Source organism: Leucopleurus acutus (assembly GCF_964270905.1).
Source record: "Leucopleurus acutus genome assembly, chromosome: 1".
Lineage (NCBI taxonomy): Eukaryota > Metazoa > Chordata > Mammalia > Artiodactyla > Delphinidae > Leucopleurus > Leucopleurus acutus.
Window position 1 is genome coordinate 83,779,291 of NC_139142.1, and position 17,394 is coordinate 83,796,684.

The window sequence follows — 17,394 nt, forward strand, 5'->3', positions numbered from 1 at the left end:
TAACGTATGTTATGACTGAAAGTTTTATTGGTACCTTATCCTAATTGGGTGTAATTAGTATATACATTTTTTAACGTTATAATGTTATATATCTGGTGACTTTGAGGCTCTAAGTCTTAACATTGTTTTCTTTTGAATTAAATTATCATTATAATTATTCAACTCATCAAAACAGAAATATATTACACATTTTGATATAGTTACACATAAAAAGTAAAATTATACAAGAAATACATTTTTTTTTTTTGCCGTATGCTGGCCTCTCACTGTTGTGGCCTCTCCCGTTGCGGAGCACAGGCTCCAGATGCGCAGGCTCAGCGGCCAGGGCTCACGGACCTAGCCGCTCTGCGGCATGTGGGATCTTCCCGGACCGGGGCACGAACCCGCATCCCCTGCATCGGCAGGCAGACTCTCAACCACTGCGCCACCAGGGAAGCCCAAGAAATACATTTTTTGATGAGATGCATCAGGCTCTTTTGGTTTTGTTTTCAATCAGTTTATGCATTCATGGATAGAATGCTTGAATGCGACAAAGTTCAGCATCAATTCTCTTACGTTTTTGTTTTGTTTAATGTAAGTGCAGAGAAACCTTGTTCACATACATCTTTAGACGGGAATGGAAGGAGGTTTGGTATAGCAATATTACTTGATTATTTGACTCCCTTCCAAATTATATGCCAAAAATATTAGCAATTATTTTTAGTGATGTTTTATTTATTTATTTATTTTGGCTGTGTTGGGTCTTCGTTGCTGCGCACAGGGCTTTCTCTAGTTGTGGCTAGCGGGCGCTACTCTTCATTGCGGTGTGTGGGCTTCTTGTTGCAGTGGCTTCTCTTGTTACAGAGCACCGACTCTAGGTGCACCTGCTTCAGCAGTTGTGGTTCGCGGGCTTCAGTAGCTGTGGCTTGCGGGCTCCAGAGCGCAGGCTCGGTAGTTGTGGCTCGCGGGCTCTAGAGTGCAGGCTCAGTTGTAGCACACGGGCTTAGTTGCTCCGCGGCATGTGGGATCTTCCCAGACCAGGGCTCAAACCCGTGTCCCCTGCATTGGCAGGCAGATTCTTAACCACTGTACCACCAGGGAAGTCCCTGTTAGCAATTTTTTTTCAATTAACTAAAGTTTGATTAGGTTCTCAAATCGTATTCGAATTAGCGAATTAGAAACCGTTCGATGTTTTCTTGTCACTTGGTCTTTATTCTCTTTGTGGGAACACCAACAATAATTCCAGTAGTCTCTTTGCTGGGCTCCTGGAAGATTTTTATGCCCTGAAGCAATGTACCATGGGGTGGAGTGGTTTCCAAGTGGATAAGACCTTGCTCCCAGGGGCCGTCTCCTGATGGTCACTTTTGGCCCAGGGAAACTCTGGACACTTATTCCCTTAAAACTATTTGGTGTGCTCTCCTTGGGACCTGTGAACCCCAGTGTGAGGACCGCTGACCTGAGGATGCCTTCCATACCCCTAAGGACCTGTGAACTCCAGTTTAGGACCACTGACCTGAGGATGCCTTCATTTCCCACCTAGAGAGGTGAAAAAAGTGTCCTATCCCCTCTCACCCAGTGGCTTCTCTGGGGTTTTCACAACCCTGGAAGGTGGTGGGAAGAAAGAGGGCAGGCTGAGTCTATACATGCCTTGGGCAGGGTTTTGTCACTCAGTGAGAGAAGGAATGACAGTAACAGGGAGGGGAGAAGGCTTTTTGAGAAATGGGACTATTTTAGGTAGATTTGGAAACATCTGGAAGGGAATCAAACAGGAAGAAGAAGAAATTTACCTCTTACAAAGGGTTGTAAAGAGGTGTTCTGAGTGAGCCAAGGACCTTCTTTCTTTCAGCATATTTTAGCAGAAGCCAACAATGTGCCAGCCCTGTGGCAGGAGGAGGTCTGCAAGTCACCTGTCACTGCCTTCAGCGAGCTTATACTGTACACAGTTGGCCCAGGGAGGGGGAGGGAAGGGAAGAGAGTGGGAGGGGGAGGAAGAAGAGGGGGGAGGGGTAGGAGGGGATTGAGGAAGAGGAGAGAGAGGTTGGGGGGGAGAAGAGAGGGAGAGAGAAAGAAAGAGAGAGAGGAGTTACTAGGCAGTTGTAATGCAGGGAGATCATAATGTGGGGTGATCAGCACAGAGGGCTGAGGGAGCACCCAGGAGGGGCCCTGATCCTGGCAAGGGGAGGGGTACCAGGGAAGAAGCCAGTCTGGAGGGAGCAAACACCTAAAACCAAATACTCAGGTGTCTGGAGGGGTGGGGTGCATTCTGGGAATATCCTTAGATCAGCACTGAGAGATAAGAACAGACCTGATGAGGAGTTTAACTGGGTATGAGGCAAAGGACTGCTCTGTTTCCTTAATAAGTCTTACAGCTCTCTTTCTCTCTCTCTCCCTCTCTCTCTCTCTCTCTCTCTCTCTCTATATATATATATATATATATACACACACACACACACACATATATTTAATCATATATATGATTAAAATAAAAAATTAAATTTATAAACAAATTCATAAATCTCCCACACAGAAGAATTCCCAATGATTTGTACTTTACCCTCAAGTGAGCGTAAATCTCCACTCCTTAAGTCTCGTCTGTGCATAGTAACTTCCTTCCAAAGAGTACAGTCTGGAAAGGAGGGCAAGAGTAACTTCACAGTGGAGAAACCTGACAAACCTCAGTCAGGGGATCAAGGTCAACATCAACAGTGATAAGTCATGTTGATGATATGTACCCTTGATATGATGTGATGATAACAGTACTTTACCTCTCAAAAACCCCATAACCCCAGTCTAATCATGAAAAAAAGATATCAGACAAATTCCAATAGAGAGCATCCTACCTACCCAGTTTCCTCAAAATGGTCAAGGTCACCTAAAACAAGGAAAAGTCTGAAAAACTGCCACAGTCAAGAGGAGCCTAAGGAGACATGATGACTAAATACAAGGTCATATCCTGGATGGGATACTGGAACAGAAAGAAGATATTAAGTAAAAACTAAGGAAATCTGAAGTATGGACTTTAGTTAAAAATAATGTATCAATTTTGGTTCACGAATTTTAACAAATGTACCATACTAATGGAAGATGTTTATAAGGGAAACGATGTGAAGTTTATGGAAACTCTCCATTATCTTCTCACTTTTTCTATAAATGTAAAAACGTTCTAAAAAAAGAAAGTCTCAACAACAACAATGACAACAACAAAATCTCTTTTAAAAAAACTAATTACTGGGCTTCCCTGGTGGCGCAGTGGTTAAGAATCCACCTGCCGATGCAGGGGACACGGGTTCGAGCCCTGGTCCGGGAGGATCCCACATGCCGTGGAGCAACTAAGCCTGTGTGCCACAACTACTGAGGCTGAGCTCTAGAGCCCGTGCTCCACAACAAGAGAAGCCACTGCAATGAGAAGACCACGCACCGCAACCAAGTGTAGCCCCCTATCGCCGCAACTAGAGGAAGCCCCTACATAGCAACGAAGACCCAACGCAACCAGAAATAAATTTTTAAAAAAACAAAAACAAAAGAACTACTTTGCAGCAACATGGATGGACCTAGAGATTATCATACTAAGTTGAAGTAAATCAGAGAAAGACAAGTATCATATGACACCACTTATATGTGGAATCTAAAAAAATGATACAAATGAACTTACTTACAAAACAGAAACAGACTCACAGGCATAGAAAACAAATATATGGTTACCAAAGGGGAAATGTAGGGGGGAGGGAAAAATTAGGAATTTGGGATTAACATATACACACTACTATGTACTAAATAGATAAACAACAAGGACCTACTATATAGCACAGGGAACTCTACTCAATACATGGGAAAAGAATCTGAGAAAAAAATATGTATAACTGAATCACTTTGTTGTACACCTGAAACTAACACAACATTGTAAACTGACTATACTTCAATAATAATAATAAAAAAAAACATATCTACTATCAGCCTAAGGCTTCCTAGTCAGAAACAGTCTCAGATACTCTGAAGTAGAATAAAGAATGTAGACTATTTTTAGGGAATTCCCTGGTGGTCCAGTGATTAGGACTCCTGGGGCACAGGTTCAATCCTTGGTCAGGGAACTAAGATCCCACATGCCGCACGGCCAAAAAAAAAAAAAAAATGTAGACTGTTTTTCAATGAAAAGAAAAAACAAACTAATTACTCTCTTAAGTCAATTAAATAATTTCTTTCGGTCCAAGTCTTCATTCAGTCAACAATTACTACTATAGTTAACTTGTATTGAGCATTATCTAGCTTTAGGCAGGCACAGAGTGACTTACATAGTATCCTATAATACAATGCTACAAGGTAGATTTTTCTCCTTTTACAGATTAGAAACTGAAGCATGAGAAAGCTCATTCATGCAGTTGTTTAATAAACAATTAGTTAGTGAATGCCTTACAGGTGCTGGGTCTCTTGGAGTAAATACCTGCAGGGGCCTCAAGTGCAACCATCCAGACTGAGCTCAAGCATATGACCTCTGCTCCCCCCCCAACCCCACCCCCAGCTCCTCCTCCTCCCAAAGTTGTTACTGTACCATCAGCCAGGTGTCTCAAGAGCAGTCCTGCACTGGCCTCCTCCCTGGCCTCCCTACCCCCAGTGTTTAACTTGACACTGAGCTCAGTGACCCTTCCTCAGAAATGTCTCCTCAGAGCTCATCCTCTCTGATGTGGACTCCACCCAAGCCTCCACCCATCTTTCCAGAACCCACATCAGATGGTTTCATCCCCAGCCAAAACCTTCTGATGGCCATTCAATAGCTTTCACAATGTAGCTACAACCGGTCCCATTTCTCCCACTGCCCTACTCCCAGTGCTCCAGCTCCCCCCACACCCACCTGCAACATCACACTATCTGCAGGTCTCTGCTCTTGGTTTTCTTGAGGCTTGCTTAATGCTTTCCCTTTTTTACCCTTGGAAATCATACACGCACTTCAAGTCTTAACTCAAATTCATCAGCTTTCATACACCAGTGTTCTCCCTCCCTGGCCCAGCAGTCAGCCCTTACCTGTCTCATAGCAACTACCACATGGGTTTTGAGGGGTCAGAGCTGGTGGATCTGTATCTCCAGCTGTGAGTTCCCTAAGGCATCTCTGTATTCTGGTGCTTAGGAATGTCTGAGTTATTCCCCTCAGTCAGCTTCTGTTATGTAAAAGCAAAATGCCCATGTTTCATAATTAGGTGCCAGTAGAGATCGATGCAAGGAAAGCCATAGCAGTTATGAGGGAGAAGTTGTGGTCCAGAGAGGCTTCATGGAGATGGTGGACTTGAGAGTCCACTGTCAGATTAAAGCCACATTTAGAGTTTATCGAGCGCATGCTCTACGTTGGATTGTGCTATCGCAAGGAACTTTCACCTAGATCACCTCATTTACTCTTCAACACAGACCTACTAGGTATCATTATATCTATTTCTGTAGATGAGGAGACCAAAGCTAAGAGCATCAAATGCACACAGTGTCACAGCTACTGAGTGACTGGGCAGGAATAAGAAGGCTGGTCTCTGACTCTTACTCCAAAGTCCAGCCTAACATTAAAGAATGAGTATGTGGGGGGAAACTGCTGTAATCAACTCAACAGAGAGTATGTACTGAATCTGTAGCAAGCAAGGTCCACTTAGGCACCACCCCATACATCCCAGAGAGCAGTGGAACCAAGAGGGAGACTCTGGGGACAGTGAGGAGGTGGCTGGAAGGATTCTGTGTCCCTGAGACACCCCTCCTATGCTAACCACTCCATGCAGGGGGGACATTCTCTCTGCACAGTCCAGACGTGAGGATCCCGTTGTATACCCCTTCCCTCAGCTTGTACTGGCATCATGGAGAGTGTGGTGGTGAACCCTTCAGCATCTGCTTAGATTTGAATATTGCCTCCCGGCTTCCCCACTTCCTGGCCACATGACCTTGGACAAATTGCTCCACCATGTTGAATTTCAGTTGCCGGTTTCATAATGTGCGGAAAAGGGCAGTGCCTATTTCACAGCATTAGTGTGAAGATGAAATAACAATGAATATTAGGAACTTAGTGTGGTGCTTGGCACATCGTGGGTTACTCAGAAAAGGTATTTCTGGTTATTTGACCTCTGTCTGGACCTATCTGTATTTCCCTAAATGCAGCCGGCAGGTGATCTGGGGTGGAGCCTTACAAACTAGCAGCTCCCAAGCTGGGATCACTATTCCCAAGGCGGAAACCTCCCTACCTCCCAGCTCGGGCACCCTCCCTCTTGGGACCTAGCCTGCCGCGCAGCGCCCCTGGCGGTACAGCCGCGTCGTGGCCGCAGGTTTCGGGCAGGAGAAGCCTACCCGGGAGCAGCGAGAAGTTATTTTGGCCCACGAACCAGACCGGGGCCACTGCAGGCCAAGAGAGCCTTCGGTGAGGGCTGGTGAGGGTCCAGTCCTCTGCGCCTATCAGGAAAGTTCGGCAAGAAAAGCATAACCACACAATGTACGGTGCACACCTGGACGCTTTTGAGAATACAGGAGGCGCGCTTAGTCATTACTCTCGGGCTACCAGTTAAAGCCAGGACACTGGTGACCCTGGCCTAGAGCCTTCACTTTAGCAAGGTAGCAAGGCCCATGGGCCCCAGAAAGGAACAGACTCTGTCTGGGTCGCCTAGGCCGGTGGAAGAGAGAAACCCAACAGCAGTTGCACCCAAACTCTCGCTGTTCCGCCTCTCTGGATTCCCCACCCGCCTCCAACATCTCTTGTCTCTCGTTCCTGCCAGGCTTTTCAGGCATTTCTTACCCGCTCCTGCGTGCTCCCACAGCGCTGTGGCCATGTTCCTGGGTACACGTCACGAGCATGGCTTCCTGCTGGCCAAGCCACCAGCTCTGCCACTTTCTGGACCTGGTGGGCCCCTGGATGTGGGAGAAGAGAGGCCAGTGCCTTGTGAAGGTAGGATTACGGTGGCGATTAGATTGAAGAATGGGAGGTTCTCTTGGGGACCTAGGGCAATGGGCTGTTTATTTATTTATTTTAAAAAGTTATTTATTTTATTTTTAAAAAATTTTGGCAGCACTGGGTCTTTGTTGCTGTACACAGGCTTTCTCTAGTTGCAGCAAGTGGGGGCTACTCTTCCTGCAGTGCGCAGGCTTCTTATTGTGGTGGCTTCCCTTGTTGCAGAGCACGGGCTCTAGAGCGCAGGCTCAGTAGTTGTGGCGCATGGGCTTAGTTGCTCTGTGGCATGTGGGATCTTGCTGGACCAGGGCTCGAACCTGTGTCCCCTGCGTTGGCAGGCTGATTCTTAACCACTGCGCAACCAGGGATGTCCCCAACGGGCTGTTTTAAAAGGTGGGAGCGGGAGCTGGACAGAGAGGCTGAGCAGTCTTCTGAGGGAGGGAAGCCTGGGCCTGAAAGGTGCTGGGGACCCGCTCCTTGTCTGGGGGTAGATTGCGCTGGGCGGGTGGGGGAAGGGGGTTTGAGAAAGCTGGGATTGCCTCCTGGTGTCAAAGCCTGGAACTGCAGCAGGGTCCAGAGGAGCCTGTGTTCAGCGGGGCCCGCCCACCACCCAGCTAGCCTACAGCTCGGACATGTGCAACGCTCCCCCACCCGACTCCCCTCGAGAGCGGGATAGGCCTTCCCAGCCCCCCCACACCACCACCACCCCGGCCCCGCCCTCCCGCCGCAGTCCTCACCTCATCTCCCAGGGGCCGGCCTCGCGACTTCTCTGCGGGAGCAAACGCGGGCTTCTGAGAACCCGGAAGTGACGTTAAAGGCGCGCGTCCCGGGGGCGGGAGTCAGCTGAGCTGCTCGGGGGAGGTTGGGATCACCTGAGATCGGCTAGGAGGAGCCGGTGGTCTCCTGGGGGCGGGAGTTGGGTGCAGTACTGCGCCAGATTCAAGGGGGAGAGCTCCCCGGTCTTCTCGCTCTATAAGGCGAGAGTGAGAAGATCCTCAGGATTTTAAAGAGGAGGAGTCGGCGGCGGCGGCGGATTGCCAGGATCTGTCAGATCCCTATCGAGGCTGGGGAGTCGCAGCTTCCAATCCGGGGAGACGGGGATCCCTGGGGGGAGCCCTGTTGTAATCCCTGGGCCCAAGACGGAGGACCCACAGGCCGGGCACCATGGCGTCTATCCTGGATGAATACGAGGACTCCCTCTCCCGCTCGGCCGTCTTGCAGCCCGGCTGCCCCAGCGTCGGCATCCCCCACTCGGGTAAGGGAAGTGAGGGCGCCGCTGCACCTCTTAGCTCTCCTGGCATCTGCAAGAGAGGACAGGAGGGGTTGGCTCCAGGAGCTCGGGTTCACCTCCTGGACGTGCAGTCTGGGTCTAGGCCCTTGATTCTCCTCAGGCACTTATGGCCCCCAGCTGGTGGATGGTCGAAGATTGAAAGAGCAGCAAGAGCAGCCGCGTGATCTAGGCCCTGCCACTAGGGTCCTTCTAAGAGGGAACTGGGACTCAGATAAGGAAGTGTCTTGCTTACAGGCCGCAGTTGGGAAAACTGAGAATAGGCTCAGATGAGAATAGGCTCAGATGAGAATAGGCTTCATCTGATTCAGTGTTTTTCCCACCAGGCCCCTTCTGGAGGTGGGAGGAAAAGAGTGGGCAAAGAACTGGTGAAATGGGAATGTCGTAGGGGAAGGAGGGATGGTCCTAGAGGGAACTTTGTCACTGAACAGGGGAAAATGAAGTACTTTAGGCTTTTGCTAGAGCTGTGTGCATCTGGGCGTTGAGGGGAAGTTTTTGCAGCAGTTTGTTAACCAACTGATTGGAAGGATTCCCCAAGGATCCCTCCGCCCTCATTCTTCTGGAGACTCACTGAGAGTATTACTGCATGGGCAAGGAGGAGGGGAGAGAGCGGAACTAGACTACTTTAGTTGAGCTGGGATTGCTGGGCCAAAGATTGATAAGGGAGAACACCCAACCCTTCCCCGCCCACCCCATTACCACTGGGAGCAGGTATATCATGGTGTAACAGCATCCCAAGGGTTCAAAGAATCAACCCCTCACTGCTTTCAGAGATGTGGGAAGAGCCCAGAACCCCTAATGTAGCCTAGGACTAATGTAGAGGTGATTAGCAAACTGCTTGATATATTGGTACTCAAGTGCTGGCTAACCAAGGTCCCGGGGTAGCAATATGTTGGGAAGGTGGAGAGGAATATGTTGCCCTTCCTCCCTCTGTTCCATAGCTAACCTTTCCTTGGCTCCTCACCTAGGATATGTGAATGCCCAGCTAGAGAAGGAAGTGCCCATTTTCACGAGGCAGCGCATTGACTTTACCCCTTCTGAGCGTATCACCAGTCTTGTCGTCTCCTGCAATCAGCTCTGCATGAGCCTGGGCAAGGATACACTACTCCGGTAAGTGAGGACCCAAAAGGTTTAGGAGTAGGGAGTGGATTGGTGGTATTTTGGAACTACTGACTGACCGGGCCTTTTTTCCACCCTGGGCAGGTTAAACAGTGGATTTGGAACGTTCAGGAAATATCCTATCCCTCCCTAAAGAGAACCAGTAGCATAGTAGACCCGGACTCTGAGCTCAGCTCTCCCACTTAACAGGGATGGAAAGTCACCCAGTCTTTCTGAACACGTCCCTTCATCTGTTAAAGACAGTACCAACCCACAAGTTAGTCATGTAGATAAGCGAAACGGTCTAGAGTCCTGAAATAAATCCACTATAAATGGAAATAAAATATCTCAATAAAACTGGAAATAAATAGTATAAGTAAATGGAACTAATATATGACAAAGGTGTCAGCAAAATTGTTTATCTATCCAGAATAACCATCTGGGATGAAACAGAGCTAAACCTCTGTATCATAAAAATGAATTCTAAGTGGAATAATTATTTGAATACAAAAAATAGTGTGAATGTTAAAAGAATATTTAATAAATTTCAATGTTCTTGGGCTGAAGAGAGACCTTCTTACTCAAGCTAGAAAATCCAGAATCCACAAGGGAAAAGGTAGATAGATTTGACCACGTAGTGATTGCTGTTATGACAGAATAAAAATAAAACATATGAAGCAGGTCAGGACAAAAGATGGTGGGAAAATAATGTTTTTCCACATATGACTGAAGATTTACATTCCTGTTCCTTAAAAAGCCCTTAGAAATTAATAAGAAAAAGACAGTCCAGGGAATTCCCTTGTGGTCCAGTGGTTAGGACTTGGCGCTTTCACTGCTGGGGCCCAGGTTCAGTCCCTGGTTGGGGAACTAAGATCCCGCAAGCTGTGAGGTGCAGCCAAAAAAAAAAAAAATGAAAAAAGACGGTTCAATAGAAAAGGGAGGGTAAACAAGATAAACAAGCAGTTCACAGAAGAGGAACTACAAATTTTCCAGTAAACATCTGAAAATAATTTTCAGCCTGTGGGAAATGCAAATCAAAATCACAGTAAGATACCATTTTTTTCAACCTATCATATTAGCAAAAATTTTAAACAGTAATATATGATGCTGGTGAAGATACACAGAGATGGACTCTCATACATTACTGGGAAAGAGTATAAATTGCCACCATCTTTTGGAAAAATAATCTGGCAATGTCTGTTAAACACTGAAATATCTATAACTTTGACCTGGCAGTCCCACTTTGGGGAATACATACCATAGAAAGAAAAGTACCAGTTTACAAAGGTATAGATACAAGGATGTTGATTCCAGCAGTATTTGTGGTAGGAAAAACTGGACGCAAGCTGCATATCCATCAATAGGAAAACGATTAAGTTATAGTTCACTCATAAAAGGGAATATTATGCAGTTATTAAAACAATGAGTTAGCTGTATCTGTTGACCCAGTGGGATGTTCATGAAATATCATTAAGTGAGAAAAGCAAATTATAAATTAATATGCATACACACACATATATACAATGTGAAAACATTTTTGTAAAAACTGATAAAATAAGCTTGTTTATATTATGAACATGGAGAAAGATGTTAACATCAGTTTTTTCCATTGGGAGTAATAGGAGTTTGGGAAGAAAATCATTAACTTTTTCTTCATACACTGCTGTATTGATTCTTTAGTAGAATGAGCATATAATTTGAAAAGAATTTCATAAGGGAAATACCTTAAATAGGAAATAATCTTAAGGGAGCACTCCTCAAGGTTATTGTGAAGGTTAATTGAGGTCATACTAGCTCAAGCTCTTGGCATGGTGCTTGGTATATAGAAAGTGCTCAGTAACCATTAGCTACTATTTGTTGTTCCCTTTTTACCCCGGCATTCTGGGATACCCCTGCCTATCTTCCTAGATGCACTGGAGGTATGTTGAGCAGAAGGAAAAGACTTCTGCTTAGTGACTTCTCAGAATGAAGTGGGGGTGTTCTCAGAGCTGAGCGTTCTTAAGGAGGACCCCACATGTGTTTCAGAGTTCCCTTGGGATTGTATTCAGAATTTTGTGTGTCTATGTAGATTTCAGGGAAGAAAGGCTGTGCCTTTCATCAGATTATAAAGAGGTCTGTGATTCAACAGAAGGATCTGCCCTTCTCTGGAGTGAGGCTGTGACTCTTGTCCCAACAGCATTGACTTAGGCAAAGCAAATGAACCCAACCACATGGAGCTGGGGCGTAAGGATGATGCCAAAGTTCACAAGATGTTCCTGGACCCTACTGGTAAGTGGTGGTAGAGTTCTGAGATGGGGAGTAGTGGGTGGGGGATGTTGAGGGTAGGTCACTGCCTGGGTGGGTGGGATCTGAGGGTGGGAATAGCATCCTCTAGGGTGCCATGCTCTCCCCCACTCCAGGCTCTCACCTGCTGATTGCTCTGAGCAGCACTGAGGTCCTCTACGTGAACCGTAATGGACAGAAAGTTCGGCCCCTGGCACGCTGGAAGGGGCAGCTGGTGGAGAGTGTGGGCTGGAACAAGGCCCTGGGTACTGAGAGCAGCACAGGCCCCATCCTGGTCGGCACTGCCCAAGGTCAGATCTTTGAAGCAGAGCTCTCGGCCAGCGAGGGTGGGCTTTTTGGCCCTGCCCCGGATCTCTACTTCCGTCCGTTGTATGTACTAAACGAAGAAGGGGGCCCAGCACCTGTGTGCTCCCTCGAGGCGGAGCGGGGCCCTGAAGGGCGTGGGTTTGTCATCGCCACCACTCGGCAGCGCCTCTTCCAGTTCATAGGCCGAGCAGCCGAGGGAGCTGAGGCCCAGGGCTTCTCAGGGCTCTTTGCTGCCTACACTGACCACCCACCCCCATTCCGTGAGTTCCCCAGCAGTCTGGGCTACAGTGAGTTGGCCTTCTACACCCCCAAGTTGCGCTCTGCGCCCCGGGCCTTCGCTTGGATGATGGGGGATGGCGTGTTGTATGGCTCGTTGGACTGCGGGCGTCCCGACTCCCTGCTGAGCGAGGAGCGGGTCTGGGAGTACCCAGAGGGAGTGGGTCCTGGGGCCAGCCCACCCCTGGCCATCGTCCTGACCCAGTTCCACTTCCTGCTGCTGCTGGCGGACCGGGTGGAGGCGGTGTGCACGCTGACGGGGCAGGTGGTGCTGCGGGACCACTTCCTGGAGAAGTTCGGGCCGCTGAAGCACATGGTGAAGGACTCCTCCACAGGCCACCTGTGGGCCCACACCGAGCGGGCCGTCTTCCGCTACCAGGTACAGCGGGAGGCCCGGGATGTCTGGCGCACCTACCTGGACATGAACCGCTTCGACCTGGCCAAAGAGTATTGTCGAGAGCGGCCTGACTGCCTGGACACGGTCCTGGCCCGGGAGGCCGACTTCTGCTTCCGCCAGCATCGTTACCTGGAGAGTGCCCGCTGCTACGCCCTGACTCAGAGCTACTTTGAGGAGATTGCCCTCAAGTTCTTGGAGGCCCACCAGGAGGAGGCGCTGGCCGAGTTTCTGCAGCGAAAACTGGCCAGTTTGAAGCCTGCTGAGCGCACCCAGGCCACGCTGCTTACCGCCTGGCTGACGGAGCTCTACCTGAGCCGACTCGGGGCCCTGCAGGGTGACCCTGAGGCCCTGAACCTCTACCGGGAAACCCGGGAGCGTTTCCGCGCCTTCCTAAGCAGCCCCCGCCACAAGGAGTGGCTCTTCGCCAGCCGGGCCTCCATCCACGAGCTGCTCGCCAGCCACGGGGACACAGAGCACATGGTATACTTCGCTGTGATCATGCAGGACTACGAGCGCGTGGTGGCATACCACTGCCAGCATGAGGCCTACGAGGAGGCCCTGGCTGTGCTGGCCCGCCACCGTGACCCCCAGCTCTTCTACAAGTTCTCACCCATCCTCATCCGTCACATCCCTCGCCAGCTGGTGGACGCCTGGATTGAGCTGGGCAGCCGGCTGGATGCCCGGCAGCTCATCCCTGCCCTGGTGAACTATAGCCAGGGTGGCGAGGCCCAGCAGGTGAGCCAGGCCATCCGCTACATGGAGTTCTGCGTGAATGTACTGGGCGAGACTGAGCAGGCCATTCACAATTACCTGCTGTCGCTCTATGCCCGAGGCCAGCCAGCCTCGCTGCTGGCCTACCTCGAGCAGGCCGGGGCCAGCCCACACCGGGTACATTATGACCTCAAGTACGCGCTGCGGCTCTGTGCTGAGCATGGCCACCACCATGCTTGCGTCCATGTCTACAAGGTCCTGGAGCTGTATGAGGAGGCTGTGGACCTGGCCCTGCAGGTGAGCCAATGAGCCTTGACCCTGTCCAGGAGAGGGGCCTGGAGAGCAGTAGCTTCAGGTGCTGAAGGGTCAGAGGGACACTGTGGCTAGGGGGTGCTGGCTTCTCTCCCAGATAGCAACTGTAGTATAGAGGTTAAGAACACAGACTCAAGTCAGGGTTTGAATTCTGGTTCTGCCTCTTACTATAAGCTGTGTGACCTCAGGCTGGTTTCTGAACCTCTCTTTGCGTCAGATTATTCAGACGCAAAATGGGGATGATGATATAGTACTTCCCTCACAGGTAAATTCTGCATACCTGCTAGCCACAATTGCAGAAGGGGAAAGTGCTGAGTTGCATTGCTCAAATCATGAATTGTCACCTGCGTAGGATCGTGTGAAGTGCTATTTAAAATTCGAGGGGGGGCTTCCCTGGTGGCGCAGTGGTTGAGAGTCTGCCTGCCGATGCAGGGGACATGGGTTCATGCCCCGGTCCGGGAAGATCCCACATGCCGCGGAGCGGCTGGGCCCGTGAGCCATGGCCGCTGAGCCTGCGCGTCCGGAGCCTGTGCTCCGCAGTGGGAGAGGCCACAACAGTGAGAGGCCCGCGTACCGCAAAAAATAAATAAATAAAATTCGAGGGAATTCCCTGGTGGTCCAGTGGTTAGAACTCTGCACTTTCACTACCAAGGGCGTGGGTTTGATCCCTGGTCGGGGAACTAAGATCCCGCAAGCCACGCAGCGAGGCCAAAAAAAAAAGGAATTCCTGGGTCTGAACCCAGGACTTACTGAATCAGAATGTCTGTGGAGGGGGCCCAGAAATCTGTATTTTGGATGTGCTCCCCAGGTGATTTGTAAATTCACTAAAATTGCAGGCCCACCATCATAAGTAGCGTTTGTGTAGCTCTGACAGAGGCAGGCCCATTACTGAGACAGGTTCCTTCCCAGCCCCGAGGAGCCCCGTGTCACTTGCTGCCTGGAGTGCTGGGCCTCTGTCTTTCCCACAGACCCTGTCCTGAGTGGGACCTGACCCTAACGCTCTCAGCCTCCCCACAGGTGGACGTGGACCTGGCCAAGCAGTGTGCTGACCTGCCCGAGGAAGATGAGGAGCTACGCAAGAAGCTGTGGCTGAAGATTGCTCGGCATGTGGTGCAGGAGGAGGAGGATGTGCAGACGGCCATGGCCTGCCTGGCCAGCTGCCCCCTGCTCAAGATCGAGGACGTGCTGCCTTTCTTCCCTGACTTCGTCACCATCGACCACTTCAAGGAGGCGATCTGCAGCTCGCTGAAGGCTTACAACCACCACATCCAAGAGCTGCAGCGGGAGATGGAAGAGGCCACGGCCAGCGCCCAGCGCATCCGGCGAGACCTGCAGGAGCTGCGGGGCCGCTATGGCACCGTGGAGCCCCAGGACAAATGTGCCACCTGCGACTTCCCCCTGCTCAACCGCCCTTTTTACCTCTTCCTCTGTGGCCACATGTTCCACGCTGACTGCCTGCTGCAGGCCGTGCGGCCTGGCCTGCCGGCCTACAAGCAGGCTCGGCTCGAGGAGCTACAGCGAAAGCTGGGCGCCGCTCCACCCCCTGCCAAGGGCTCTGCCCGGGCTAAGGAGGCCGAGGGGGGCGCTGCCACCGGGGGGCCCAGCCGGGAACAGCTCAAGGCTGACCTGGATGAACTGGTGGCCGCTGAGTGCGTGTACTGTGGGGAGCTGATGATCCGCTCTATTGACCGGCCCTTCATCGACCCTCAGCGCTACGAGGAGGAGCACCTCAGTTGGTTGTAGGAATGTGTCAACCCCGATAGGCGGGCAGGCGGTCGGGAGCTGTCCCTTCTTGGGAAGGCCACAGCATCATCTGTCCTTGGTCTCCTGGAGGCTGCTGGGCTGGGACTGTGGTGGGGGGAGCGGAATCATAGCTGTTGTCCTCGAGGGGTGAGCTACGAGTGCATTCTGCCAGCTGCCCGTGCTGTTCTTCAGGGCTGCCTTAGAGCTGCTGTTTTGCTAGGCCGTCAGCCTGCTTCCCAACAGAGGGCCTTAGCCTGGAGAAGTCAGAATTCTGACCCCATTACCATTCCCCCTGCGTCTAACAGCTCTTTCTTCCTTTTCCCTCCTCACACACACCATGTTCTCTTTCTGGAGCACTACCTACCATTATTCCTTTTCACTCTGTGGCTCTTCTCCCTCAGAAGCCCTCTCTTCTGTCGGCTTCTAGGTCCCACAGGTGAAAAGACAACCCCTCCAAGTCCTGGGCATGGGGTGGGGGGAAAGGTGGTGCTGATGGTGGGCATGCTCTTGTGCACACCGTCTGGGGCTCCAGTGTGAGGGGTACCCTGGGGCAGAGGGCCTCACGGAGGACAGTGGGAGATGGTGATGGGGTGGAGAGCATTAAACTGTCTGCACTGGTGACTGGAGTTGATGGCTTTGTGTTGATGCTGGGCAGAGTGGTGTGTAAGTGATCTCCAAGAGGGGCTAGGGTGTCACGGGGAAGCTGCCAGGGCCCTGCGCGTTCAAGCCTTGGCCTTTGCTCCTTTTCCTGGAGATGTGATTTTGCCATTTTCTAATCACTTCTTTGCCTTCCACTGTATCCGTTCTGACTCCAGGCTTCTGTTGGTAATTAGGGCCCACCTAGGAGCAGGGACTGTTCTCCCCTTTGGCCAGCAGGTGGTGTTGCTCCCCACAGAACCCTCCACGCTCAGGCAGCAGGGGACGCTGATTTCTCAAGTCACTTTCTCCACTGGTGCTTCCTAGGTCTATTCCCTCCGTAGTTGTTCCCAAGAGTTTTCTGGTAATCGCCACTGCCTAACCATAAATCTAAGCCCCTCGTTCTTCCTCCCTCCACTGGCCCTTACGCATGCTAGATTTTGCTTGCCCCTCCCTTTGCCAGCCTGCATCCCTGCCTTCTCAGCTTCTGCCCAGTTTTGATACTGCCCTACCACTGTCTGGCATTAAACCATGATTTTTTTTTGGCCAAGCTGCGTGGCTTGCGGGATCTTAGTTCCTCGACCAGGAATCAAACCTGTGCCCCCTGCATTGGAAGCACATAGTCTTAATCACTGGACCGCCAGGGAAGTCCCTTAACCATAATGTTGAGGTCCAACATGGAGGCGAGACTACCACTGCCACCATCCATGGCATTTGGCAGATATGTTTTCTCCCCATCTATCTCCTTTGACCTGCCCATCCCCCCAGCTTACAGTTCTTTAGTTGTGGCTCGAGGCTAAGCCCTAGGGAGTCCTGAAGCAGGGCCTTCCCGTGATATCAGCTGAGCACCCTTTGCTCCATGGACTGGTGTTCACAGTCCACTGCCCAGGTTTATGGGTGTGGTCTATCAGCCGCCCAGACTGAAACAAAATAAAAAGTGAGTGTTCCTGGAATCAGGCCGGGGTCAGGTCACCTAGCTAGTGACTGCAGGCGTCTCTCTTGCCCCTGCAGCCTAATCCTCTTCCAAGACTTTTATCTCCTGCAGCCCTGGGAGAATCTTGCCCTGCTTATTCTTTTCCAGCCACTAGAACAACGGGGTCTCTTCATGGCCCCTGCCAAGGGATAGGGCCAGAAGCTGCCCATCTTTGATGAGCCTCAGACTCCCCATCTTGCCCCAGAAGCCAGAGTGGAAGCAAATGGGGGGTAGGGTCCCACTGGGTGAGTAGAGGGCATCCTAATCCTGTTCCATTTCCCCCGTTCCAGGAAGATTTGGAGGGCTCCTGCTCCCCATGTGGCCTAAGCCTCCCCTCACACCTAGACATGCCCAGTAGTGGGCTCAGGGTCGTATTCCTCACTGTCAGTGAGAACTAGGTATAAACCTTGGCCCACCACTGGCATGGTCACTTGCTTACTTGGAACAGCTTGGGGCTTCTGTCTTTGCACATAATGGGTGCCTAATAC

The 17,394-nt window shown here is 50.7% G+C and overlaps 1 protein-coding gene across 1 annotated transcript; it reads left to right on the forward strand.

Moving 5' to 3' along the window:
- The first annotated feature begins 7,870 nt into the window (after window positions 1-7,870).
- Window positions 7,871-15,918, forward strand: VPS18 (VPS18 core subunit of CORVET and HOPS complexes). Its single transcript, XM_082856941.1, has 5 exons — window positions 7,871-8,138; window positions 9,140-9,281; window positions 11,446-11,537; window positions 11,669-13,539; window positions 14,572-15,918. The coding sequence occupies exons 1-5, from the start codon at window positions 8,048-8,050 to the stop codon at window positions 15,295-15,297; spliced, it is 2,922 nt and encodes a 973-aa protein (XP_082713067.1). The 5' UTR covers window positions 7,871-8,047; the 3' UTR covers window positions 15,298-15,918.
- The last annotated feature ends 1,476 nt before the right edge of the window (window positions 15,919-17,394 follow it).